We start from the raw sequence: 23,326 nt of genomic DNA, 5'->3' as shown, positions 1-23,326 counted from the left end.
TAAACATACCTGGGTGAAGGCGTGGGTTTTACGACGACACGATAAAAGCATTCAACAAAACTGGTTACGTGAACGTATAGTGGAGGACGTCAAGTCGTACATCAATTACTTAAGAATGGATGAGCATACATTTCTGTATGTGCTCAATGAAGTGTATCCTCATATCACAAAGCACAATATTCACTTAAGATCTGCTGCATCTGCAGAAGACAGGCTCACTGTAACACACCGATTCCTTGCTACAGGAGAGGGTTAGGTTAGGTTAGGCTAGGTCAGGTTAGGTTAGGTTAGGTCCAGTCAGGTATCCAATCTTCTTAATCTATTTTTTTATTCAGCGTGCCTCACGTTGTAAAGCGCCTCATCAGCTTCATACATCTCTATCAATTTTGTAGTTGTTGGCACACACCAGTTGTATTTACCGGCAATGTTTATTAAAACACCACAGACGACAGAATGCTGCAGCGATGCTAGCGCTCCATGTGGTAACATGTCACATTGCAGTGAACAGAACACAAACGACTTCTTTGATCAGATCTACAGCGAGGCCCTAGATTTGATCAAACATTGGACGACATTTGACAAAGTTCCCTATTACACCATCAAATATCTTTGACAAAGATATTGGACACAGAAATTTGATAGTGTAATACCGGCCTTAGCTACTTGTCGTTTGCAGGTGGGCCGCGACTTCGGGCAGTTCGCCAGCGCGGAGGACGTGGCTTTTCTGCGGGCCGGCAGCCGGCGCATGCGCGTTGTGATGCTGCTCTACCTGGCCTTCGGGCTGGCCGAGTGCTGCGTGTGGCTAACGGCGCCCGCCAGCGAGACCGGCCTACCCTTCGTCCTGGCCCTGCCCTATGACGTCACCCGGCCAGTCGCGTACGTCGCTACTGCCGTCTACTGCTGTTTCATCACCCTACACACCATTATGGCCAACTTCGCCGCCGACGCGTTCAACGCCAGCCTTATAGTCCAACTGCGAATGCAACTGACCCTGCTGAGCAGAAATATTATCAACTGTAACAACGTTACCGAGAAACCATACTCGTTGCTAGACAAAGCAGAGTCGGTGGACGGTGTACGGCCGTGTCACCCTTTCAGTACCAGTGATGTCTACTACCGACTGCAGAAGAACATACTTCATCATCAAGCCATTATCAGGTACGACTAGAACAATGCAGTGCAGATAAATTATACGTATTGTAAATTTCCTTTGTAATCACTCTGCCACCATCTGCTGGTGTATACAAATTCCTCTGCATTTACGTGTCTCTGGTGTGCCCTTACTATGGACACGCCTTATCAAAGGGTTGCATTCAGTCACACTGAAGGACTGCCATTGAAATGGCGTGCAACTACTGCCAGATGGCTTGTGCCCCCACCGTATCTTTTTGGTAGTTGACAGAGGCAATCAAACGGAGTATATTGACACGGGATGATAACAAGCTACTTGAATGGGTGCTACAGTTGACTGGGGAATGTATTGTCCTATTGCTCCTGACTTGGGAGAATCGTAGCAGAAGAGTACACAGATAGAAGCGTGTTTGTGGAGCCTTCCAATTCGCTTCAACCTACTTACGTTTGTCAATCATGAGAGTAGAAGCATTCCCTGTAAGAGACGAAATTTCACAATATATAAAACATATTTTCCGAAACTCTTTAATTCTCTTTCTTTCTAACTCACCCGCGTCCTTATATTGCCTTCTTTCGCTCCAGTGAATTCTAGTACTTCTTCTCACTTTTGCACTGTGTTGCACGATTCTTCACTGTCTGATCTCGCAGGAAGGCCTTTTTCTAAATTTAATGAAGAAAATGGCGTTTCTTTTAGCATTCATTACAGCAGTCTTCACCTCTTACGGCTTGTACACAGTCAGTTGATCCTCAAAGATTAACTTAATTTTAGTGACTATTTAGAAGTTCTACAAACGTTCATAAATCTTTGTATATGGCAGACTAAGAAGGATTCAGTTCTCCATGAAAGACGTTAAGTACTAGAGTTTTATGATACAGATAATAGTTCATATGAGTTTGTGACATTTACTTTGTTTCCCTGTAGCGCTCATCGGTGAGTAATGTGGCTTTAATGTGGTTTGTGCAGGAATGTTGAGCTGCTTCAAAGATGTCTGGGCAGCATTCTGCTGGGACAGAGTCTCTCCATCGGTATTTCTGTTTGCTTCCAACTCTACCAGGTCGCCAAGGTGAGTACTTTTAGTCTAACGCCTGCAATGTTTTTGACTGAAAATATTTCCACGCAGTTCAGTTCAAACTGTGGAATTAACCAAAAACAACAAATCATATACAGCCGACCTTTAATCCTGAGCTACTGTATGTATCCTGTGTTGAATATGCTCCATTGACACCAAATATAAAATTATAATGAAAGACGTTTGTTTGGGACATAGCTGAAAGATGGACACCCAACTTCGAACGAGGGTTTTGTAGCTAACTTTTTCGTCGGTGAACTATGCTTCCCGAGGATTCTTTCAATGAATCTTAGTGTGACATCTTCCTTACCTCGACTAGTTTTGAATGATCGTTGTATTTGGAATACTTCGTACACGCAATACCTGTTGTTTAATGGACTTGACTGCTTTCAATGACTCTTCTGCTACCTAATAATTTCTTAATGACTATTCTTCCTTATATTTATGCGCAATATGTTGTATACGTTTATGTTGAGGGTTAACTGTTAACACCTACATCAACTATCTATCATCTGAAGAACTTGCAATTTTTCTGTATATAACAGCATCACCTGAGAAAATCCCCGCATAACTTCCAACGTTACCCATTACGTCATTTACATAAATTGCGAGAGTTGATGGTCTTAAGCACCCGTGTGAACCATGCCCTTGCTGTGGTGAGGAGGATTCTGTGCCTCGATTATACACATAGTCGTGCCTTAGGTCCAACTACAACGGAGGGATATCAGTTGAGACGCAAGACAAATGCGTGGTTCCTGAAGCGGGGCAGCAGCCTTCTCAGTGGTTGTAGGAGCAACAGTCAGAACGACTGACTCCTGTAGCCTTGTGACATGAGCCACCATGACCTTGCTGTGCTGGTACTGTGAACAGCTGAAAGCAAGGGGAAACTACAGCCTTATATTCCCTGAGGACGTGCTGTTCTACTGTACGGTTAAGTAATGATGGCATCCTCTTTGCTAAAATATTCGTGAGCTAAAATATTCCTCTGTTCCAATTATGGGTGGGAACCACTCAGAAGTATTTTGTTATCAGGAGAAATAACATTGGCATTCTATGGAGTGGAGCGTGGAATGTTAGATCCCTTAACTGGGCTGGTAAGTTAGAAAATTTATAATGGAAATGGGTAGATTGAAGCTAGATGTGATGGGAGGTAGGTGAAATTCGATGATAAGTGGAGTAGGACTTCTGGTCACATGAGTGCATGTTTGTAAACACATAATCAAATAGCAGTAATGCAGGAGTAGATCTAATAATGAATAGGAATATAGGTATACAGGTAAACTACTATGAACAGCATAGTGAAAGTACTATCGTAGCCAAGACAGACACGAAACCAACACCCACCACACATATATACGAGGTGCGACAATAAGGTAATGAGACTGATTTTCTTTGCAAGATGTGGCAACCATGAAGATTTGAGTAGGTACAATAATTTTGACTTTGGTCTATAAGCTGCTTCTAGTCCCAGTGGCACATCGATGTAACCGCTCAGTCGTGAGTTGTGCTGTAATATGTTAACACGTTTTTGTGTCTCTCATCACGGAAATGGAACTGCATAATATTGCGCAACTGTATGTCATTGCTTTTTGCGTAAAATTGGGTGAAAACACGACGACAACTTACGGTAAGCTTCAGAGGCTTTTGGAGAGGAGGTTATGTCAAGAGCTCAAGATTTTCATTGGCATAAAATTTTTAGTGAAAGCATAACGAATGTTGAATATGAAGACCGCAGTGGACGATCATCAACTTCACGGACGGTTGTCAACTTGGCCAGGGTGCGTGAACTCCTACGATCTGATCGGAGATTATCCGCGAAAATGATTGCAGAAGAACTGAACATCAATCGAGAAACGGTTCATGTAATAATAACTGAAGATCTTGGTATGAGAAAAATCACGATAATTAGCCATCCCATACTGTTCTGTCAGTACAGCAATTTTTAACCTGAAAACAAATTTCAGTACTACCAGAGCCACCTTATTCACCAGATATCGTTCCTTGCGACTTTTTTCTATTTCCAAGAGTCAAAACGGCGATCAAGGGACACCATTTTCAAACAACACAAGATGTCCAAAAAGCTGTGACGAGTGTATTGGATGATCTTACAGAAGATGAGTTGCAGAAATGTTACCATCAATGGCAGAAGCGATGGAAAAAGTGTGTGCAATTAGAAGGGAACTACTTTGAAGGAGACAACACTAAACTTGGCTAAAACGGTAAGCAACTTTTTTTTTTCACGTCAGTCTCATTACATTATTGTCGCACCTCGCATGCCAACTAGCTCCGCAGATGAAGGAATTGAAGATATGTGTGATGGTGTAAAGGGAATTGAACAGATATTTAAAGCAGATGGAAATTTAATTGCGATGAGAGACTTCTAACATTGCTGCTATTTAGACGAGATAATCTGCTACCCACTGTTGGTACGAGGTAAGATGAATTTGTTGTACAGGTGAAGACCAGTGGCCCAGATCTCAAGAGGCGCCGCGCCAATACCGGCTTCCTGCTAAGTGAACGGTATGAACGAGATCAGGTACAAAGACTAGCAACGTCGCTAGAAATGAGGAATCCCGAAGCTGGGAATTTGTACAGCTGTCACTCACAACCCCTTTGTACAGGAGGCGCTTCAAAAATGGCGGAGTGGCAGACAGTCTTAAACATGTCTAAGTTACAGCTCTTTGAGATTCGTCAATAACTCACACAGTCAAATATTAGTGCAAATCTGAATACATCTCCCATCTCAGAAAAATGAGGCGCATCCAGTGACACAACAGTATTTCAATATCATTAAAACCTCAGAGGTTAATATTTCACAGTGAATAAACATTTACACTATGAACCTCCGAATTAACAACTTTTAATCACTGTATGTGATTACGTTTCTAGCAATTGCAGACTTAGAGAAAGCTTTTGACAATGTTGTTTGGAATACTCTCTTTCAAATTCTAAAGGTGGCACGGGTAAAATACAGGGAGCGAAAGGCTATTTACAATTTGTACAGAAACCAGATGGCAGTTATAAGAGTCGAGGGACATGAAACGGAAGCAGTGGTTGGGAAGGGAGTAAGACAGGGTTGTAGCCTCTCCCCGATGTTATTCTATCTCTATATTGAGCAAGCAGTAAAGGAAACAAAAGAAAAATTCGGAGTAGGTATTAAAATCCATGGAGAAGAAATAAAAACTTTGAGGTTCGCCGATGACATTGTAATTCTGTCAGAGACAGCAAAGGACTTGGAAAAGCAGTTTAATGGAATGGACAGTGTCTTGAAAGGAGGATATAAGATGAACATCAACAAAAGCAAAACGAGGATAATGGAATGTGGTCGAGTTAAGTCGGGTGATGCTGAGGGAATTAGATTAGGGGATGAGACACTTGGAATGGTGAAGGAGTTTTGCTATTTGGGGAGCAAAATAATTGCTGTTGGTCGAAGTAGAGAGGACATAAAATGTAGACTGGCAATGGCAAGTAAAGCGTTTCTGAAGAAGAGAAATTTGTTAACATCGAGTATAGATTTAAGTGTCAGGAATCGTTTCTGAAAGTATTTGTATGGAGTGTAGCCATGTATGGAAGTGAAACATGGACGATAAATAGTTTGGACAAGAAGAGAATAGAAGCTTTCGAAATGTGGTGCTACAGAAGAATGCTGAAGATTAGATGGGTAGATCACATAACTAATGAGGAAGTATTGAATAGGATTGGGGAGAAGAGAAGTTTGTGGCACAACTTGACCAGAAGAAGGGATCGGTTGGTAGGACATGTTCTGAGGCGTCAAGGGATCACCAATTTAGTATTGGAGGGCAGCGTGGAGGGTAAAAATCGTAGAGGGAGACCAAGAGATGATTACACTAAGCAGATTCAGAAGGATGTAGGTTGCAGTAGGTACTGGGAGATGAAGAAGCTTGCACAGGATAGAGTAGCATGGAGAGCTGCATCAAACCAGTCTGAAGGCCACAACAGCAACAACATGTAATTTCAACAGACTGTATCTCAGATCGAACAGTCCACGGGTGTACTGCCGGCCCAGAGTGCCCAACTGCCAGAATAATTTGGAGATCAGACATGTCGCCATCGTTAGGTTGACTGACGAACTGAGCTCCTGAGGGCGGGCGGCCGTCTTAAATTTCCTCTGCTCCATGACCGCCTTCAGGAACAGTTCGTCAGCGCACCTGACCATGGCGACATGTGTGATCTCCGAAATACTGTGCCCGTTGGACACTATGGACCGGCAGTATACCCGTGGACTGTTCGAGCAAGAAATACGCCAGGAGAAACTGAAGAATCGCATGTATCTCAGATGATAGCATTCGACTATAGCTATGATCCCTGAAATCTATGTAACTGTATCGACTTTATTGTGGATTTATGACGTTTTTGTATCTGTTCCATTACGCAAATGTTTATCACAAACACAGTAAATGAAGACAGCATCAATATCTCACTTTGTTGTACATGTGTAGTTATTTAATGAACAGTTTACTATTTTATCTGTAACTTTCTTCAAATATTGATTTCAAGTGCTGTTAAAAACCTGTGCTAATTTGTAAGTGACCAATCGCATGTTTTAGCGGACACCACGACAGAAAAGAGAACCAATAGATGCTTCCGTCAAGAAGGCATAAATACCTGTTTTAACGATAAATAGGGACAATGTGTTGTCATTTATCGTGAGCACACATGCGCAAGAATGCTGGTGTATTTATTTATGAATCAACTACGACTTACATTTGTAGTAAATGATCTGAGGGTAACAGAAAGTTTATGACATTTCTTTATATAAATATTGTTGTAACATATAAGTTTAGTCTGAGAAATGGTCAACTTTAATCAAATCGTGTCTGTAGAGCTTAAGGATGATGAATTTTTGGTGGTCATGTCCTTTAGCCAACGGAAGAGAAGACACTTGTCGGACACTACTGGAGCGAAAGAAGAGCTCAACCGAGCGATTCTGGTCTGCTTGTGGTGAGTTCTGGAAGAAGACAGACCTATGTGCGTGTTTCAGCCGTCTAGGTGATTGGTTCTCGACGCTGAAAGGCCGTTACCAAACTTAAACTCCCAAAGCACCTTACATTTCGAAAGGTCTGAATGTGCTTCAGATTGGGACTCTGAACTTTCGGAGCTTGATTTACAAAACTGAGAATAAACACCGTATGAGTCACTATTCTTCGCATAATGTGTATTAGTTACTAAATCATCACATTGAACTCTGAACTGTTTGAAGCTGATGAATCTTTCGTGTACTGTGGTCACGAAACGGACTTAGTTTTCGCAAGTCTTCAATGACTAATTTGGGGATTTTGCTACCATTCTCGTATCGCTCTAAACGTAACTTCACTGCATTTGATAAGGGAACTTTGGTCTGTTTTTAAATGAATGTGGTAGGACCACTTTCCGTTTATTTTACATGTCCTTTCTTGAATGAACGTTACTCAATATAAGTATTGACATCTACATCAATTACAGGCATTAAAAGAGAACTCTTGTTATTAAATTCTTCATTTTATTTTGTATTTTTGTGTATTTTATTAATTCGCAATTCTAGCCAATGCATAGGCTATATGACTGCAGGATCACAGCTGCAGCTTTCTTTCACATAGAATTAACTGCGGGACATGAAAGCAGATGCACGTGGCTGGACGGTAAGACTACACCAAGCTCTCCTTTTTAAAAATGGCCGTGCGTGGCTCGAGTACCTAAGATACGAGAAACAACAGGTAAAGACGCAGCAGATTTTTCTCATATGGGATGATTTTAGGTAGAGCAACTACTCTGCAGCAACCGTTAGGTACCGTCGCAGACTGGAATTCGATAGCATGAAAAGGAAAAAATTGGAAATAGTAGGTGAATATCGACTTGGGAAATAAAATGAAAGAGGAAGCTGCATGGTAGAATTTTACACAGAGCATAATTTAATCATTACTCTCAGTTGGGTTAAGAATCATGAAAGAAGATGGAAAGAAATGGTGCAGAAGAGAGGGAAAATAACGCACTTGCCTATAAACTTGTAGCTTGGACGTTTCCTAAGAGATACTCCACCGCATTGGAAACCACCTCATCGGTCACAGGAAATGGATTTGGTATAAAGATGACGGATGTTCTGTCCATTCCGAGAAGATATTTACGGTCTTTCGTAATAGATCTCATGCAGACCACTGGATTGGTCGTTCGGGAAACACAAAATGACATTCGCGCTCACACACTTAATACATCTCGAAGGCGGAAGCAAGGAGGGAATTAAAACGAGGAATTTAAAAAAAAAAAAAGGGGGGGGGGCGCCTGTACTACACAGGTGTGTAGTGAGGCAAATCCTGATGAAATACAATATTGCCTGTCCAGATTCGTTTTATAGCCCGTATCAGTCCTGAAGGTCAACATTTTAAGCATTTCATACGCCACTCGCAATAATAAACACGCGAACTGCATCTGAGTTACGTGTCTGCGTACATTTGGTACAGTAGGGCAAACATTTGCCCTAAGTCTTCACCTGTTATTTTGTTACTATTCGACTAAATCCTATATGATCAAATTCCACACATATTTTACCACTGAAGTTCTATTAGAAGACTCTTTCCGTAGTCACGTGAAATACATATCGTTCGATCAAAGAAGTCGACAGCTATAAATGAAGAAAAGCTTACCTGCACAACAAAATTTGTCACACGCCCCCTATAACTCAGGGAAAATCTCATCTCGATAAATTTGCACGTTGGGTTGCCTGACTTAGTTATTTCGCGCTGTAGGTGGTTGGTGTGACGGATAGAGATTCTTTCATGCAAATGATGAGAAGGGCCATCCATATATCCGGCTAAACGTATCTAATGTACTGTAACTGTAAGGGAGTTGCCACGAGATGACTTCAAAAAGACAGTTACACATTGTTAACGAATGTCAGTAACTTGTACCGAATGTGGCACCACAAAGTGACGCAGATACATGAGACCATTTTTTAACATGTCACAACGGTCGGTACGTACTACCAAACGTTCAGTTGCCCAACGATGGAAATCAGCTCTTTCATTACTTAACCAATCGTGAGGAGCTGTTTTAATGTCCACATCATCAGGAAATTTCCTTGCAATAGATGTTATTTTAACTCGCAGAGAGATTTCCTGGACTTTATTGTCAGTATCGATCTCAATAGCTTCCGACATCATCCATGTCCGTGCGGCACTGGTGTAATTCTTGGCACCATTTGACAACGGCTGGACGCGACGATAGATTTCATTTGACCAGGAGAATCTATTGTACGCTGTGTACTTCAAATTTGAAGTACTTTTACAGCTACCACGCCATTTAACTTACATACTGCGATGCACCTGTCAGCCGTCCAGCAGCAGAATTTTGCAGAAAACAGTTACATTCAGGAGTGTCTACGAATATTGAAACAGATAATTCCGCGATCTGATCAACGTTATTCGTCATAATACACTCATTCAACCCTATTAGGAGGCAATAGTAAGATTGGAACGTACGTTGATGTTCCTTGCAGTATTTCCGAGTGTTCTTGTGCTTCTTCATCACCTCGTGATAAAAATACGACTACCGAAGTATGTGTCTATGTATCATAGCACATCGGTAGATTCGTGTGTGAATTGAACTGTCGGAATCCCTTAGTGAGTTCTAGTGGCGCCATAGTTTCATCTGTAAATTGATGGGCTATTACTACTTCTAATAGTAAACTGCAAACGATGAACGCAGCACTTTTCCTCGTATTTGTATCTCTAAATATTTTGCGTACCCTCCATATTGGAACTATGATATTGTGTATACAGTGTGGCCCTTGGAGAGATACAGTGTCGGTGTTTTGTTGCAATAACAATCTAATCATATGTGGTGTACATTAATGGCTCCCATCTAATAATTTGTAGATTACATTTATGTCCCAATAAACTGTCACTGAGCTTCCTAGTTTCCTATGATTCTTTGGCTATTAGTACATTTTAATAAAGAATCGGTGTCCTCTCGTGATGGACAATATCAATCAGTCTGTTCATACCAGTATTACAAATTTTCCATTTATAGATCTGAAATTACTGAAGGACTTTAAGAATTTGAACATCTCCTTCAAATGTGAAGCACGCAGAAGCAGAGAAGGAGTTTCATGGCTTCAAAGGATTTATCAAGTTATCTGAATGATCAGATGTCGAGTCAGGTTTAGATGGAACTTGGCAGTACCAGCACACTTATGAATATGCTGAGCACCCGCTTTGGCCTGGTTTCATTCACTGATTTGGTTGAGAAGGGTGTCATAAACCTACTGTATTCTCTCCTAAGACAAGCTGGCTTACAGTTGTAACTCGTCCTTCATATCCCAGATACACACACTGTAACGAGGTTAGCGTCTGAACTAGACCCACGCATATTGTATCAGGGAGAGTTCCGGGGATCTTTATTGCCTCAACATCTAGCAGATTATAGTATTGGAAAATGGCATCACAATAGTCACATGACAATTAACACTTGTTGACAGGGAATGTCGTGAGGTGCCATTGTGCCACTAGAGTTTCCTCAATTACTGCCTGCTGTGACAAGTCATACCCGATTGCTCCTCACACCAAGATGCCAGGCGTAAAACTGCTGTGCCTCTCCAAACCATTAGATGAGTATGACCTCTCCCTATGTCACCGCTTTGCAAGCTGACGATAATCATCTGGGATAGCACAGGACTCATCGCTGAACACAATACGACGCGATTCATCGGCAGTCCATGATCCCTGGTTACGGCACCACTCCCAAAGCGACCCATTGTGCTGTTGTGTTGACGGCAGTCTAGGAATGGGACGTCAAATTCCTAGTCCGGCTCCTCCTAATCTCCGACCAGTGGTGCTGGATGATGTAGAATGTTGCAGGGAATCCGTTACTATGTTGTTCTCTGATGATATGGTGATCCTTCATGGCGGCGGTCGTATGTGGTAGACCAAAACCTTGACTACGATTACGCATAATCCACACGTTCCCATGCAGTCAAAAATCGAACATCGGACCATTAATACATCAGAATGTCCCACAAATCTGGATATAGCCCAGTTTCACTAACTGTACAATTAGATATCCACAATTAGATACTGGTAACGTTGTCTTACACGAGTACGCAGCATCTCCTTTTCCTTCCGTCGATGATGTATACGTATACGAAGCTACGTTGACATCTCACCGTATGTTTTATGTGTTTCACTTTTTTTGTCAATTAGTGTAAAATAAAAATGGAAAATATTTGCTCTATATATGTTACACCATATTTAGTAGAGGCCACTTATGGATAACCCGACCGCACACAGCTACCTAATGGCGAAGATGTGGGTTGCTACGTTCAATTCGCTGTTGAAAGTAGTCCAAGACCATTTTACAGGGCTTATACTGAGTGATTTAGCAGGACAGTCTGGGTTCCTATGCGTTCGTCAACCCTGCGAACTTGGCTGTTTTCATCTTGTATAAAAAAAATGCCCTTGGCATATTCAGCACACAGACACAGTCTAACATAACAGTCGCGACGCTCTGTCTCCTATTTCGCCACCCACCGTGACAGCAACGCGCCAAGTGGCCGACAAGTGGTTCTGCTTAGTGCAGTATTGGATTACTTCCAGTACTATCGTTTACATTGATTTTTAACAACGTTTTTTACAATATGGAGTGTATGTTGAGCCATAATTGATGATAACTAAAAAAAGACAGTTCATTTGTCAGTCATTTGTTTCCTGAGGATGCTAGGAGGTATAAAACGGTAGATTACATGACAGTTTATTTGCGAATCTCTGGTAACGTATAGTTACTTACGAAAGAGTATCGTTTACTTTTAAGAACAGAAAATGGCTAGTGAACTGCGGAAGACCTGACCTTCTGTAGGAAGACGTCGTCTATCAGCCCAACAACGCGAAGTTATCTTCGCTCCGCTTCCAACCAAATCAGTGAATGTGGAACCCATTAAACGAGAACGAAACGTAGTTCCTACCTTATTTAAGGTACCAAATAAGCCGCCTACTATGTAGCTGAAAGGAAAACCGCACAGACCTCATAATAAAACGTAAAACAGCAATAAAACTGTTTCCCAACAGAAGAGAAACCTGTTCGATGATTCTTGTTATATTTCAGCCATGAACGGTAACAATCTTCGATATATTCGGTCCTGAAGTAAACGTAAATACATTTACAAAAAATTAGTTTATCAGAAAGTCGAGGGAAGTACACTGCTGGCCACCGTAAATGCAACACCCTGAAGGAAGCATCCGAATCAAGTGAAATTTACACCATGGGTTTGCAGCAATGAGATATGCAACTTATTAGAATTTCAGCGCAGACGCACATCACGCGCACCTGTGGCGCCGCCTCATAGCGCCATTTAAGGCTTGGCGATTTCGACGAGTGTACGTTCGGCACGTGTGTTTACCTTGTGGTTGTTTCACAAGACGATCAGTTATGCCTCGTAGACAACAGCGAACATCTTTTGATCAAGTATCCGAGTTCGACAGAGGAAGGATAGTGGCTTACCGAGAGTGTGGATTAACATACAGAGAAATCGCTAGTCGTGTTGGACGAAACCAAACAACTGTAATGCGGATATGTGACCGTTGGATGCAGGAGGGTACGACGGACCGACGTGGTCGATCGCATTCACCTCGGTGCACCACTGCACGTGCTGATAGGCAAATTGTGTGCATGGCAGTGACGGATCGCTCAGTGACATCCCGAACCATAGCACAGCACATTGCGTCTGTAACGCATCATCCAGTGCTGCGCGTACCATTCGACGCCGTTAACAGCAGAGTGGTCTGTCCGCAAGACGTCCATTGCTTCGTCTACCATTGACGCAGAACCACAGACGTCTCCGTCGCCAATGGTGTGATGACAGACGGATGTGGACGGCAGAATTGAATGACGTTGTCTTTACTGACGAGGCACGCTTCTGTCTGCAGCACCACGATAGTCGGATTCGAGTGTGGAGACACCGTGGAGAGAGGATGCTGGACAGCTGCATTATGCACCGCCACACTGGTCTTGCACCGGGTATTATGGTATGGGGCGGTATTGGATATTACTCTCGCACGCCTCTAGTACCCATTGCCAGTACTATAAATAGCCGGCGCTACATATCCGAGGTGCTGGAGCCAGTTGTCCTTCCTTACCTTCAGGGCTCAGCCACAGCCATTTTTCAACAGGATAATGCGCGACCACACGTGGCACGCATTGTCCAAAGGTTCTTCGTCAATAACCAGATTGAATTGCTTCCCTGGCCGGCTCGCTCTCCGGATTTTTCGCCGATAGAAAACATGTGGTCCATGGTTGCTCAACGAGTGACCCAGATTACATCCCCAGCTGCCACACCGGATGAACTTTGGCAACGTGTGGAAGCTGCTTGGGCTGCTGTACCCCAGGAACACATCCAACGTCTCTTTGACTCAATGCCGAGACGTGTGGCAGCGGTGATCTCCAACAATGGCGGCTACTCTGGCTACTGATTCTGGCAGGAACCACATGTCACAGACGTCTGTAAACGTAATCATTTGATACTTGGTCAACATGTTATCTACAAAATAAATCTTGTTGTGCTACCTCTTGTCTTTCTTGGTGTTGCATTTACGGTGGCCAGCAGTGTATAAGAATTGGCGAAACACTAGCCTCTGTAAAATGTTTTTTACGTGTCGAGGAAGTATCTATCATACTAAGAACAGACAACAAAAGAAGTATATTCTTCAATGCAAGAAATATGTATCTATATTCTCTTGATGTTAGCAGGGTAATCTGCAATTACATACATATTCGAAAGTACTTAATGGTTCAAATGGCTCTGAGCACTATGGGACTTAAAATCTGAGGTCATCAGTCCCCTAGAACTTAGAACTACTTAAACCTAACTAACCTAAGGACATCAGACGCATCCATTCCCGAGGCAGAATTCGAACCTGCGACCGTAGCGGTCGTGCGGTTCCAGACTGTAGTAACTAGAAACGCTCGGCCACACTGGCCGGCCCGAAAGTACTTCTTCGTATGTAAGTTGTAGCTTATGTCATTGAACCAGTGAAATTCAGCTATTTCTACATTTATTTCGTGATAATTCATGTCCCTAGGTAATTTTCTAGCGTTTGGTACGCGGAAGTGTAACAATTATTTCGTTAATTAAGTAGAAAAAAATAACACGCACATTATCCTTATGACACATGTCAGCGTCTTCTAGCCCACGGCTTGGAGTGCTATTGCCGCTTCACCTGTGAGACAGTAACGAGTTTCACGCCAGAGAGCGTCGCGACTCTGGGTCTTCCCTGTGATACAGATACAGAAGTAAGGGCATCAATAGGTCACCGCAAATATTAACGTACACATCCTGGCTCATGTTCACGGTAATCTGAATGAGTGGGCCCATATCATTGTAGGATAAACGTCATGTAAATATCGCAGGCGTGAACACAACTATCCACACACCGTGAACTAAACGCTCCATTGGGCATCGGCGCACTCGACGCTTTACATTATCAGAAAAGAGGAAAAATCACGATTAGGACACCAGTCAGCTACTGTCGAGTTTCTGTGTCGTTTGCCCCATAGAATATAAGCAGCTTTATGTTCCTCTGAGAGCAACGACCATTTGCGAAGTATGTGACTTTAAATGGGATTCCATGAAGTTCTCTTCGCAATGTTCCCTTTTTAACTGTTTGCGAAAGACTTGCATTCACTGGCAACATAAATTACTACCGTATCATTATTAGTTACGAACGTATAACGACCACACTCCTTACTATGCTTGTCATGGGTGTCAATGGTACACCATTCCTTGTAGACATTGTAGACAGTCTACACTGATACAACAGCAAATTGTGCAACTTAATTCGCAGTGCGGTCTTAGGCACTTCCAAACACGATAGCTCCCTTATATCACATTACCAGGTCGATCCATCTTATTGCGCTAATTCCGTACAACTGAGTGAGATGTATGCAACACCACATTACCATGGTGGACGGACACTTGACAGTCTGGTACCGGTTCTGCACGATGAGCAGCACTCCAGACCGAACAGTGCTTGCGGTGAGCTTAATCGTATTTGAGAATGCGTCTCCTTCTGTAAATTTTATTGCTTGCGCCCACAGAGTAGATTAATTTTAGATTAGAAAAAGGGCCAAACAGGGTGCTCTCTCGCAGACACAGCAGTTTGTAGTTGGGACGTACTATGAAGAAGCAGGCAATTGGTTGTAATACACCGTGTATGCCGTGACTTGATTACTATCCAGTGATTATGAGTAAACTGTCAGTCATAAGATTATATGGGAAGGAAAATGTTATTGGTAAAATGTTATTAGGTATTACTTCATTGATAGTTGCAGACAGTCTATCTGTTGTTTTGTTGAAACTTAAAAATTTCGACTATTCTCAGGAGGGTGTTGCAAATCAGCTACGGATGGCTTATGGCTATTGAGAGCTTGAAAGCCACCTACTTCTGTTCTGGAACCAAAGAGACTACGTCAGAAATGTGTCTTCAGAGAAGTATCCTGAAAATATTCCTCTTTTGTGCAATATTTTTACCCAGTAACAACCATTAACGTTAACTCATCTCTGTTTAATTCAAATATTCTGAACTAGAGAATGCTTTCATTGCGCACCAGTAGGAAAATGGGGCATGAAGGACCATCTGAATGAACACAAGATTATGCTTACACACAGTAACTTTCTGGCACGATCAGTAAATGTGATTGTGACCTCCGATATAGACTGCTCACGAGCCATGAAGAGTTGCACCCTCACCTTGAAAGCCTAACGCCTATTCATGAAAAGAGCGTGGAATATAACAGCCGCGTAGAATGTAGTCAGAAACAGCAACAAGACTCGAAGCTTCGCCAACACTGGCTAACTAAACGGGATGCAGTAAGCATTTAAAGTTTCAAAGTATTTCGTTAAGAGAGATCTTTTTTACGTAAGCCGTCCTCAGGTGAATTAAAGTGTAACCTTATAAGAGCACATGCGATCATTAAAAAAAAAAATTAAAAGAAAGAGGAAATTTCATGAATGCTTCCTGAGACATACAAGTAAACCGAAAACAGTTTAGTGAAATTACGAATTGTTAATAACTAATTCAGTAAGCAGTGGCAACAATGAAACTGCATTTGACTTATGATAGACCTGAGTGGTGATGAATACTTATGACAATACCAAAATAGTGGGAACGCGATGAACACCGTAGTGTAATTTCACGGCTGGACAACTGAAATACCGATATCGTTCCGTGCACATAGAAAAATATATCTGTCTTTCAACAAGTGATATGAATTCTGAACACGTCTGAAGATACATCCACAGACCTGAAATCATTGCAAACAAAAAATTACGCCGATGTGCTACAGTAAAGCTACGATCTCACCGTAATTCTCGCATCTGTAATTCTGTCTTATGTAAATGAAATGGGAGTCAAAAACTTGAAGAAAATAGAGACCAACAGCCGTGATTTTATGTAGTAACAATATTTAGCTATCAGTTTCTGCGCCTCGTTGACGCATCTTGAGGCCCCTGTACACGAAACCATGTAAGTTATCCATTCGTTTGTGTCATTATACGAACCACCATATTCACCTGGTTTCCATAAACTTCTAAGGAGTAAGTGTTCCATGTCGACCAGAATTTTTTTAAAGTCCACGGAAAACAGTTGATGTAGTGGTCCCTATAGTAACACAAACGGTTAGACGATTTATGTACGAGAGTGAGTCAAATGAAAACCTTTAATTTGTAATAAAAAATTGAAATTTCGCGCTGTTATCCTGTAAGTTGATCAACGTGCTACAAAGAGCGTGCAGAATGGCCTGTAGGTGGCAGCATAGTGCAAATGCACACATACCGTAGCAGTATCAGTATAAAGATGGCCGCCCCACTTGCGACTTGCACCAGGGAAGGTCAGCGCTCAGTTATTCGGTTTTTGCGTAGTGAAGGTGTGAAGCCTATTGAAATTCATCGGGTGAATGAAGGTCCAGTACGGCGATGCACGTTTGTCACAGCAGCAAGTGGAAGATGCTCCTCGTCCAGGTCAGGCACAACGAATTGTGAATTCACAGAACATTGCAGCAATTGAAGCCATAGTGAAGGACAACCGCCGAGTGACACTGAATGACATTCCAGCGTGTTTACAGATTAGTCATGGGTCAGCACACTACATTGTGCATGATGTGGTCCAGTTTCAAAAAGTGTCTGGAAGATGGGTGGCACGGGAGCTGACTCCTGAAATGGGAGAACGACTTGTTGATGCTTGTGAAGAACTTCTTCGTTACTCTGAACAAGAAGGTGATGGCTTCCTTGCTAGAATCGTTACTGGGGACGAAACCTAGGTTCACTTCCACCAACCGGAAAGGAAGAGAGCGAGCAAGGAATGGCGCCATTCCTCATGACCAAAACCAAAGAAGTTTCGAACAGAACCATCAGCAGGGAAGGATATGCTCACTCTCTTTTGGGACGAAATTATCTGCGGCCTGCAATCAAATCAAAGCGACGTGGATTGCTGTCAGCAGGTGTCCTTTTGCAACATGACAATGAAAGGCCTCACACTGCCGGTGCAACGGTTTCAACAATCACAGACCTGCATTTTGAGTGTCTTCCTCATCCATCATACTCACCAGACCTTGCCCCAAGTGAATTCGACATGTTTGGACACTCAAAGACGCAATGGGAGGAAAGAAGTTCCGTTCTGATGAAGAGTCACTCCACGCGGTGCATGACTGATTGCGCGGACTACCAAAAGAAGTATTTTCGAAAGGAATTTATGCACATTGTAAGGACTGGAGGACTTGCATTGACCATAGGGGAGATTATGTTGAAAAGTGATACAGCTTTGTACCACTTCTGCACAATAAATAATATTAAAAAAAAACATTTAACGTTTTCATTCGACTCACTCCCGTAGTTTCGCAAATAGGGGCCTGAAGTTGGTGAAAATGAGGGACCAAAACGGGTGGCCCCATCAAACAATTATTACATTAAACTACGGCTGTTAGTATATATTTTCTTCAGCTGAATAATTTAATAATTAGGTCACATTTCAGGAATGACCCTCGGAACGAACATCAGTGGAGTACACAGAGCACCGGCGGAAAACATAACATAATTGAATGCCTTTGTCTAGCACTCAGCGCTGCTTGCTTCCACCAAACTCTCCCACGCAGTTTCGTTATTTGTCAGTCTATTATACTCTCAAGGGTGTTGACTAGAGATACACCATCAGTTTGCTAGCCAAAGACCATAGAATGCTTAGCAGTTCAGAGACCCGGATATGGAACGTCTTTGCGCTACTTTAACGATCAACAATTCGCATAAAAGTGAATAATTCGAAGTCGACGTCTAAAGCACCGCTTTCAAGCTCTCACGTTATTAGTAATTTATTTTGGTAGCTCCGAATCAAAATAACAGTGCAATTACATTGTTAGCCGGCCGCAGTGGCCGACTTGTTCTAGGCGCTTCAGTCTGGAACCGCGCGACTGCTACCGTCGCAGGTTCGAATCCTGCCTCGGGCATGGATGTGTGTGATGTCCTTAGGTTCGTTAGGTTTAAGTAGTTCTAAGTCTAGGTGAGTGATGACCTCAGTGCTTAGAGCCATTTGAACCAACTATATTGTTAGCTCGCAGAATAATTTCAGAATTGTCCGGGAAAAAGTAAGTTTTCTTCTGTATGGGGAAAAAGCAGTCACCTCTGAAAAGCCTGTACTACAGCTTTGAGCCTTTTTTTAGAGTGAAACTGCTGACGATATTTGTATCGTACAGACGATCAAGCCGCTGTGCCACATGTCGCCTTATATTCATAACAAATGCCATTATCTACATTTTACACATGATAGTAAGTTTCCTGTGTATCATCGTGCACAAACATTATTAACTCTGAAATAAAGGAGCCCCAGAACAAAGTAAAAATTCACAAAATCTGAACGTGTGGAGTCGGTGCGAGCTAGAAAACTGAACTGTGGGACAAGTGCCTATGTCCTCGCCAAGTCGTTAGCAACAGAAATTATCAGTCGGCATCCGTTACCTAACAGAAAAGAGCAAGATCCGAAGCTTGTATCACGAGGAGGATGCAAGCCGTCTCCGGAGGAGGAAGAGATTACTGTTTAACGTTCCGACTGGGTCCGGTACTAGAGGTGGTCCCGCTTTTGCTGGCACCACACCGCGGACTGCGCAGTCCAAGGAGCAGCTGCTTTGAGCATCAAATGATCCGTGCCCCGTTCACCTCTATCTAGAACTACATGTGGCCCCGTAGGGCTGTGACGTCGTCTAAAAACTAGCTTAGGGCTTGTTGTGATTTCTGTTTTTGTGATTTCCAGAACAGCGCCGTTCAATGCACGTGTGCAAGATCACGATCACTATTCTGTAAGCATTCCGCGCCCGCCCACGTACATAGTTATACATGAACATTTCGTTGAACGTCCGCTTAATGTCATCAATGTCTTTGTCACGCGTTCTGGGATGCTAATGCCATTTTTCGGTAATTGCCAGATACTAATGCAAGTGTATTAAAAGCGGCTAAGCTGTCTATTACACGATCTTTAGGATTAAATGGTTTTTAGATAGTGTGTGCAGATGACGTGCAAAAATACTCGTACATGGAGACCAAACAAAATGGCATGATTTTTAAAGTTTTGTTTCTTGGCTTTTTAATTTCTTTTCTTAATCTCAGTTTCGTTTTATTTCGTTTTTAGTTGAAGATATGTAGGTTGTCGCATTCAGGCCATACATAATGACATTTTGAAAAAATGGCTCTAAGCACTATGGGACTTAACATCTGAGGTCATCAGTCCCCTAGACTTAGAAATACGTAAACTTAAGTAAACTAACGACATCATCCACATCGATGCCTGAGGTAGGATTCGAACCTCCGACCGTAGCATGACATTTTCAATTTTTACTTACATAGGTATCCGGAATGGTGTATAAAGATCTCACAGCAAATAAATACGAGGGTTGCCCACAAGATAATGCAAGGCATTTTCTTTTTCAGCCGAAAACAATGCTACGAATGCGAAACGTTGCGTATGTATTATTTGATGTCCTCTGAGTGAGTGCGCCCAGTTTCCGTTATTTCCGACAGACAGGGCCGTTTCAAAATGGCGTCTGTAGGCGATGAACGTTACAAGCAACGTTCCGTCATTGAATTTCTCACTGCAGGGAAAGAAAGTGTGGGTAATATTCACAAACGCATGTGCAAAGTCTATGGAGTATCTGCTGCCGACGGAAGTACAATTAGTAGCTGGGCACGGAGGGTGAGATCATCAGAGGACTGTTCGGCTGAGCTCCACGATTTGCAGCGGTTGGGGAGACCATCCACGGCTGTCACACCAGACAGCCCTGACCTAGACCCCTCGGACTTCCACTTGTTTGGGCAATTAAAGGATGCATTCTGCGGACGATGAGGAGGTGATTCACACTGTGAAAAACTGGATCCGCCACCTGAGCAAGGACTGAAAGGGCATACACTACCTTGTTTCGCTATGCAGAAAGGCCATAGAATGGGGAGGAGATTACGTGGAAAAATAGTTTTTGTACATAAAAGACCATTCTTTCATGTGAGTAATTCTTATTATGCTCCACAAAGAACTGTTGAAGAACAAATGCGGTGCATTACTTTCTGGACAACACTCGTAGGATACACTACACGCTGTATGACACGTTGCACAACGTTTTCTACTAGAGCGCTTTGTAGTGGACATTATATCATTTGAGTGTAATCCGTAATTAGATATGCATGTCAAGCCAATAAGTTTGTTAGATCATGAAGTTTGAATTTGAAACAATATCTTGTAAGAGAGCACTTATGTGCATATGTAACTTGATTAGTGTGTCTGGTAAGTAAATTATGTCAGGTCATGATGCAAGTTCCTCACTGGTTCCGCAATCATAGGGGTACTATAGGAAAAAGTTTGTTCACACAGCATGAATGACTGCTAAGGCAAAACTGCTCAGAATCATGCAATAATTTTGAGTATTAGTATTTCAGTATTCGTACTCTGTGATTTACGACAAAAGGACTCAAATGAATAGACAGACACTTTGAGTACAGGACAAGGCGATCGCAATATAGTCGAGCATGACAAGATGTAATAATGATTCTCTGCCCTGAAACGCTGTTTCAGTAGGCCTATTTAACTGTTTTTTACAAATATTATTGGCTAGAAAACGACACAGATTGTTTTTAAATGTTTAATGTATGTAAGCAATTTATGTATATTTACTTTTGGAAATCTGTATGTATGCCGCAAAATTTGTAATGCTGCAAGAAATGTGATTTGTGTCATTGTGCTTCGTATTACATCTGACTAGTTTATAAAGGCGCTGTGATGTCCCCTATTTTTAATTTTATCGCTCAGTTTCCCTATAGGCGCACTTAAGTGTGATATTTTTGTCTTATGTTAAGATATGTGACACGTACGAGGGACACTGATATTTGTATTTGTGTAATACTTGTACATCTGTTGTTGTGATTCATTGCTTCGATGTCAGGTTTAATAAAGATGCTTAGATGCATCCACATTTAAAACGCGACATGCCCATTAGCTACAGGGGTGCTGTTGCCGTTTTGACTCGGTAAGAGGCACGTGTTGACTGTTTCATTCATTCTGCAAATATTTATAACGCATATGTTGCCTCTTTGATGTTTATTATAAGGATCAGGCACTGTCAGAGCAGGTATGTTTCTATTCAAGTAATTATTTTCAGTAACATTTGAATTTTTAATCATAATTTCACTTTCCTATTCTCTTTCGTTGAAAGCTATATACTGCTTTTTTGTAGCCTCAGTCGGCCAGGCTTGAAAATTGACTTGTAAGTTTCGAAACTAGTCCCCTAATACAAACACTGCAACCGTTGTCAGAGACGTTAATAAACACTTTTAAAAAAATTAATAAACTTGCTGGCTTTTTTTAACAAAATATTGAAAATTAAAAAGATGTGAACTATGAGTTGGACTGTAGCCTTATGATTATAAATCAAATCTTAGAAGCAAATACCGCCTGTGATAGCCTGCAATCTATGATAAGGTGAAGCGTTTATCAGATACATGACTAATTATAACTGTTCATTGACTATATTATCTAGGGGACAGAAACACATCTGTTGCCACACCCAATACATTGTGGTGATAACTTCTATGTACTTTAAAAATTGCAGGCAAGGTTTTGGTTAATGGTGAAAATTAATAATAAAACTAGCTGGCTTACATTTGAAAGTAAATAAAATGTTGTTCATGTACTAACACAACGACTGTTCGAGTTCTTCGCAATTACGAGAAACGCTAAGTGCAGCACCTCATGTCAGTATTCAGTACTAAAATTTTGCGAGTAATAATCGAAAAAGTCGAGCAAACTGTCGAAAAGAAGCACTTATGCCGAAATGTTGAAATTCTGCATCTAACTGACAGAATTTTTAAAAGTCCAGGTGCTTCTGCTCAAATTTAATTGTCCAGCTGAGTGACGTACATATCCGAGGCTTGTGCTCAAAAGTAAAAATGACTATCAAATGTAGCACGACTCCTGTACGAAATGTAATATGCCCGTGGACGAGTAGACCAAAAAATTTCTGTGTTCTCATAACTGCTATGTAACAAAGTCCACATAAAATCTCCTCCAAAAATTTTTTATTACCTGAAACCATGACTGACACGCTGCACATAATCCCATACATTCATACATTGCTAAATCTCTAAGCGAATTCTTTGAGCGAAGATGGTAGCCCCACTTCAATAATTTTAATCTGCCGTGATAGGAATTTTTTAGTATACATTTATCTTATTGTTCTCATACACAATATGTATTAAATAGGACTAGAATTTTAACAGCTTCCTCATGGTGTTAATAGATTTTGCCTGCGGTTTACAGATTTAGAATTATTCAATTACAGGTTTTGAATTAGTCACATTTATATCAGTGAGGTAGTTTATTTATACTTTTTTACTATTAAATGTCATCAAGCATTATGGAATTCGTACTATTATTAGTAGATACTACAATATAGTTCTCACTCTGCTATTTTACTAACTCACAATTTATTATACATGAATTAATGTTTTTAACTTTCAGAATGGACATTCTGGCTTATAGCTCAAAATAAATTACACGGATGAAAAGTTTGGAAATATATACGTCGATAGAGGTGCTCAAACGCTGTTTGTGGACATTTGC

The 23,326-nt window shown here is 41.7% G+C and overlaps 1 protein-coding gene across 1 annotated transcript in view; it reads left to right on the top strand.

Annotated features, from left to right (window-relative positions):
• Positions 1-902: 902 nt before the first annotated feature.
• Positions 903-23,326, top strand: part of LOC124619915 (odorant receptor Or2-like) — a 45,328-nt gene continuing 22,904 nt past the window's right edge. The window contains exons 1-2 of the mRNA XM_047146550.1: positions 903-1,158; positions 2,096-2,195. Coding sequence (XP_047002506.1) covers positions 926-1,158; positions 2,096-2,195 — 333 coding nt within the window. The 5' untranslated portion in view covers positions 903-925. The remainder of the gene's footprint in view (positions 1,159-2,095; positions 2,196-23,326) is intronic.

The sequence above is a fragment of the Schistocerca americana genome, chromosome 6 (genome assembly GCF_021461395.2).
Source record: "Schistocerca americana isolate TAMUIC-IGC-003095 chromosome 6, iqSchAmer2.1, whole genome shotgun sequence".
In the NCBI taxonomy this organism is placed as follows: domain Eukaryota; kingdom Metazoa; phylum Arthropoda; class Insecta; order Orthoptera; family Acrididae; genus Schistocerca; species Schistocerca americana.
This window is presented reverse-complemented; position numbering and strand designations above follow the sequence as displayed.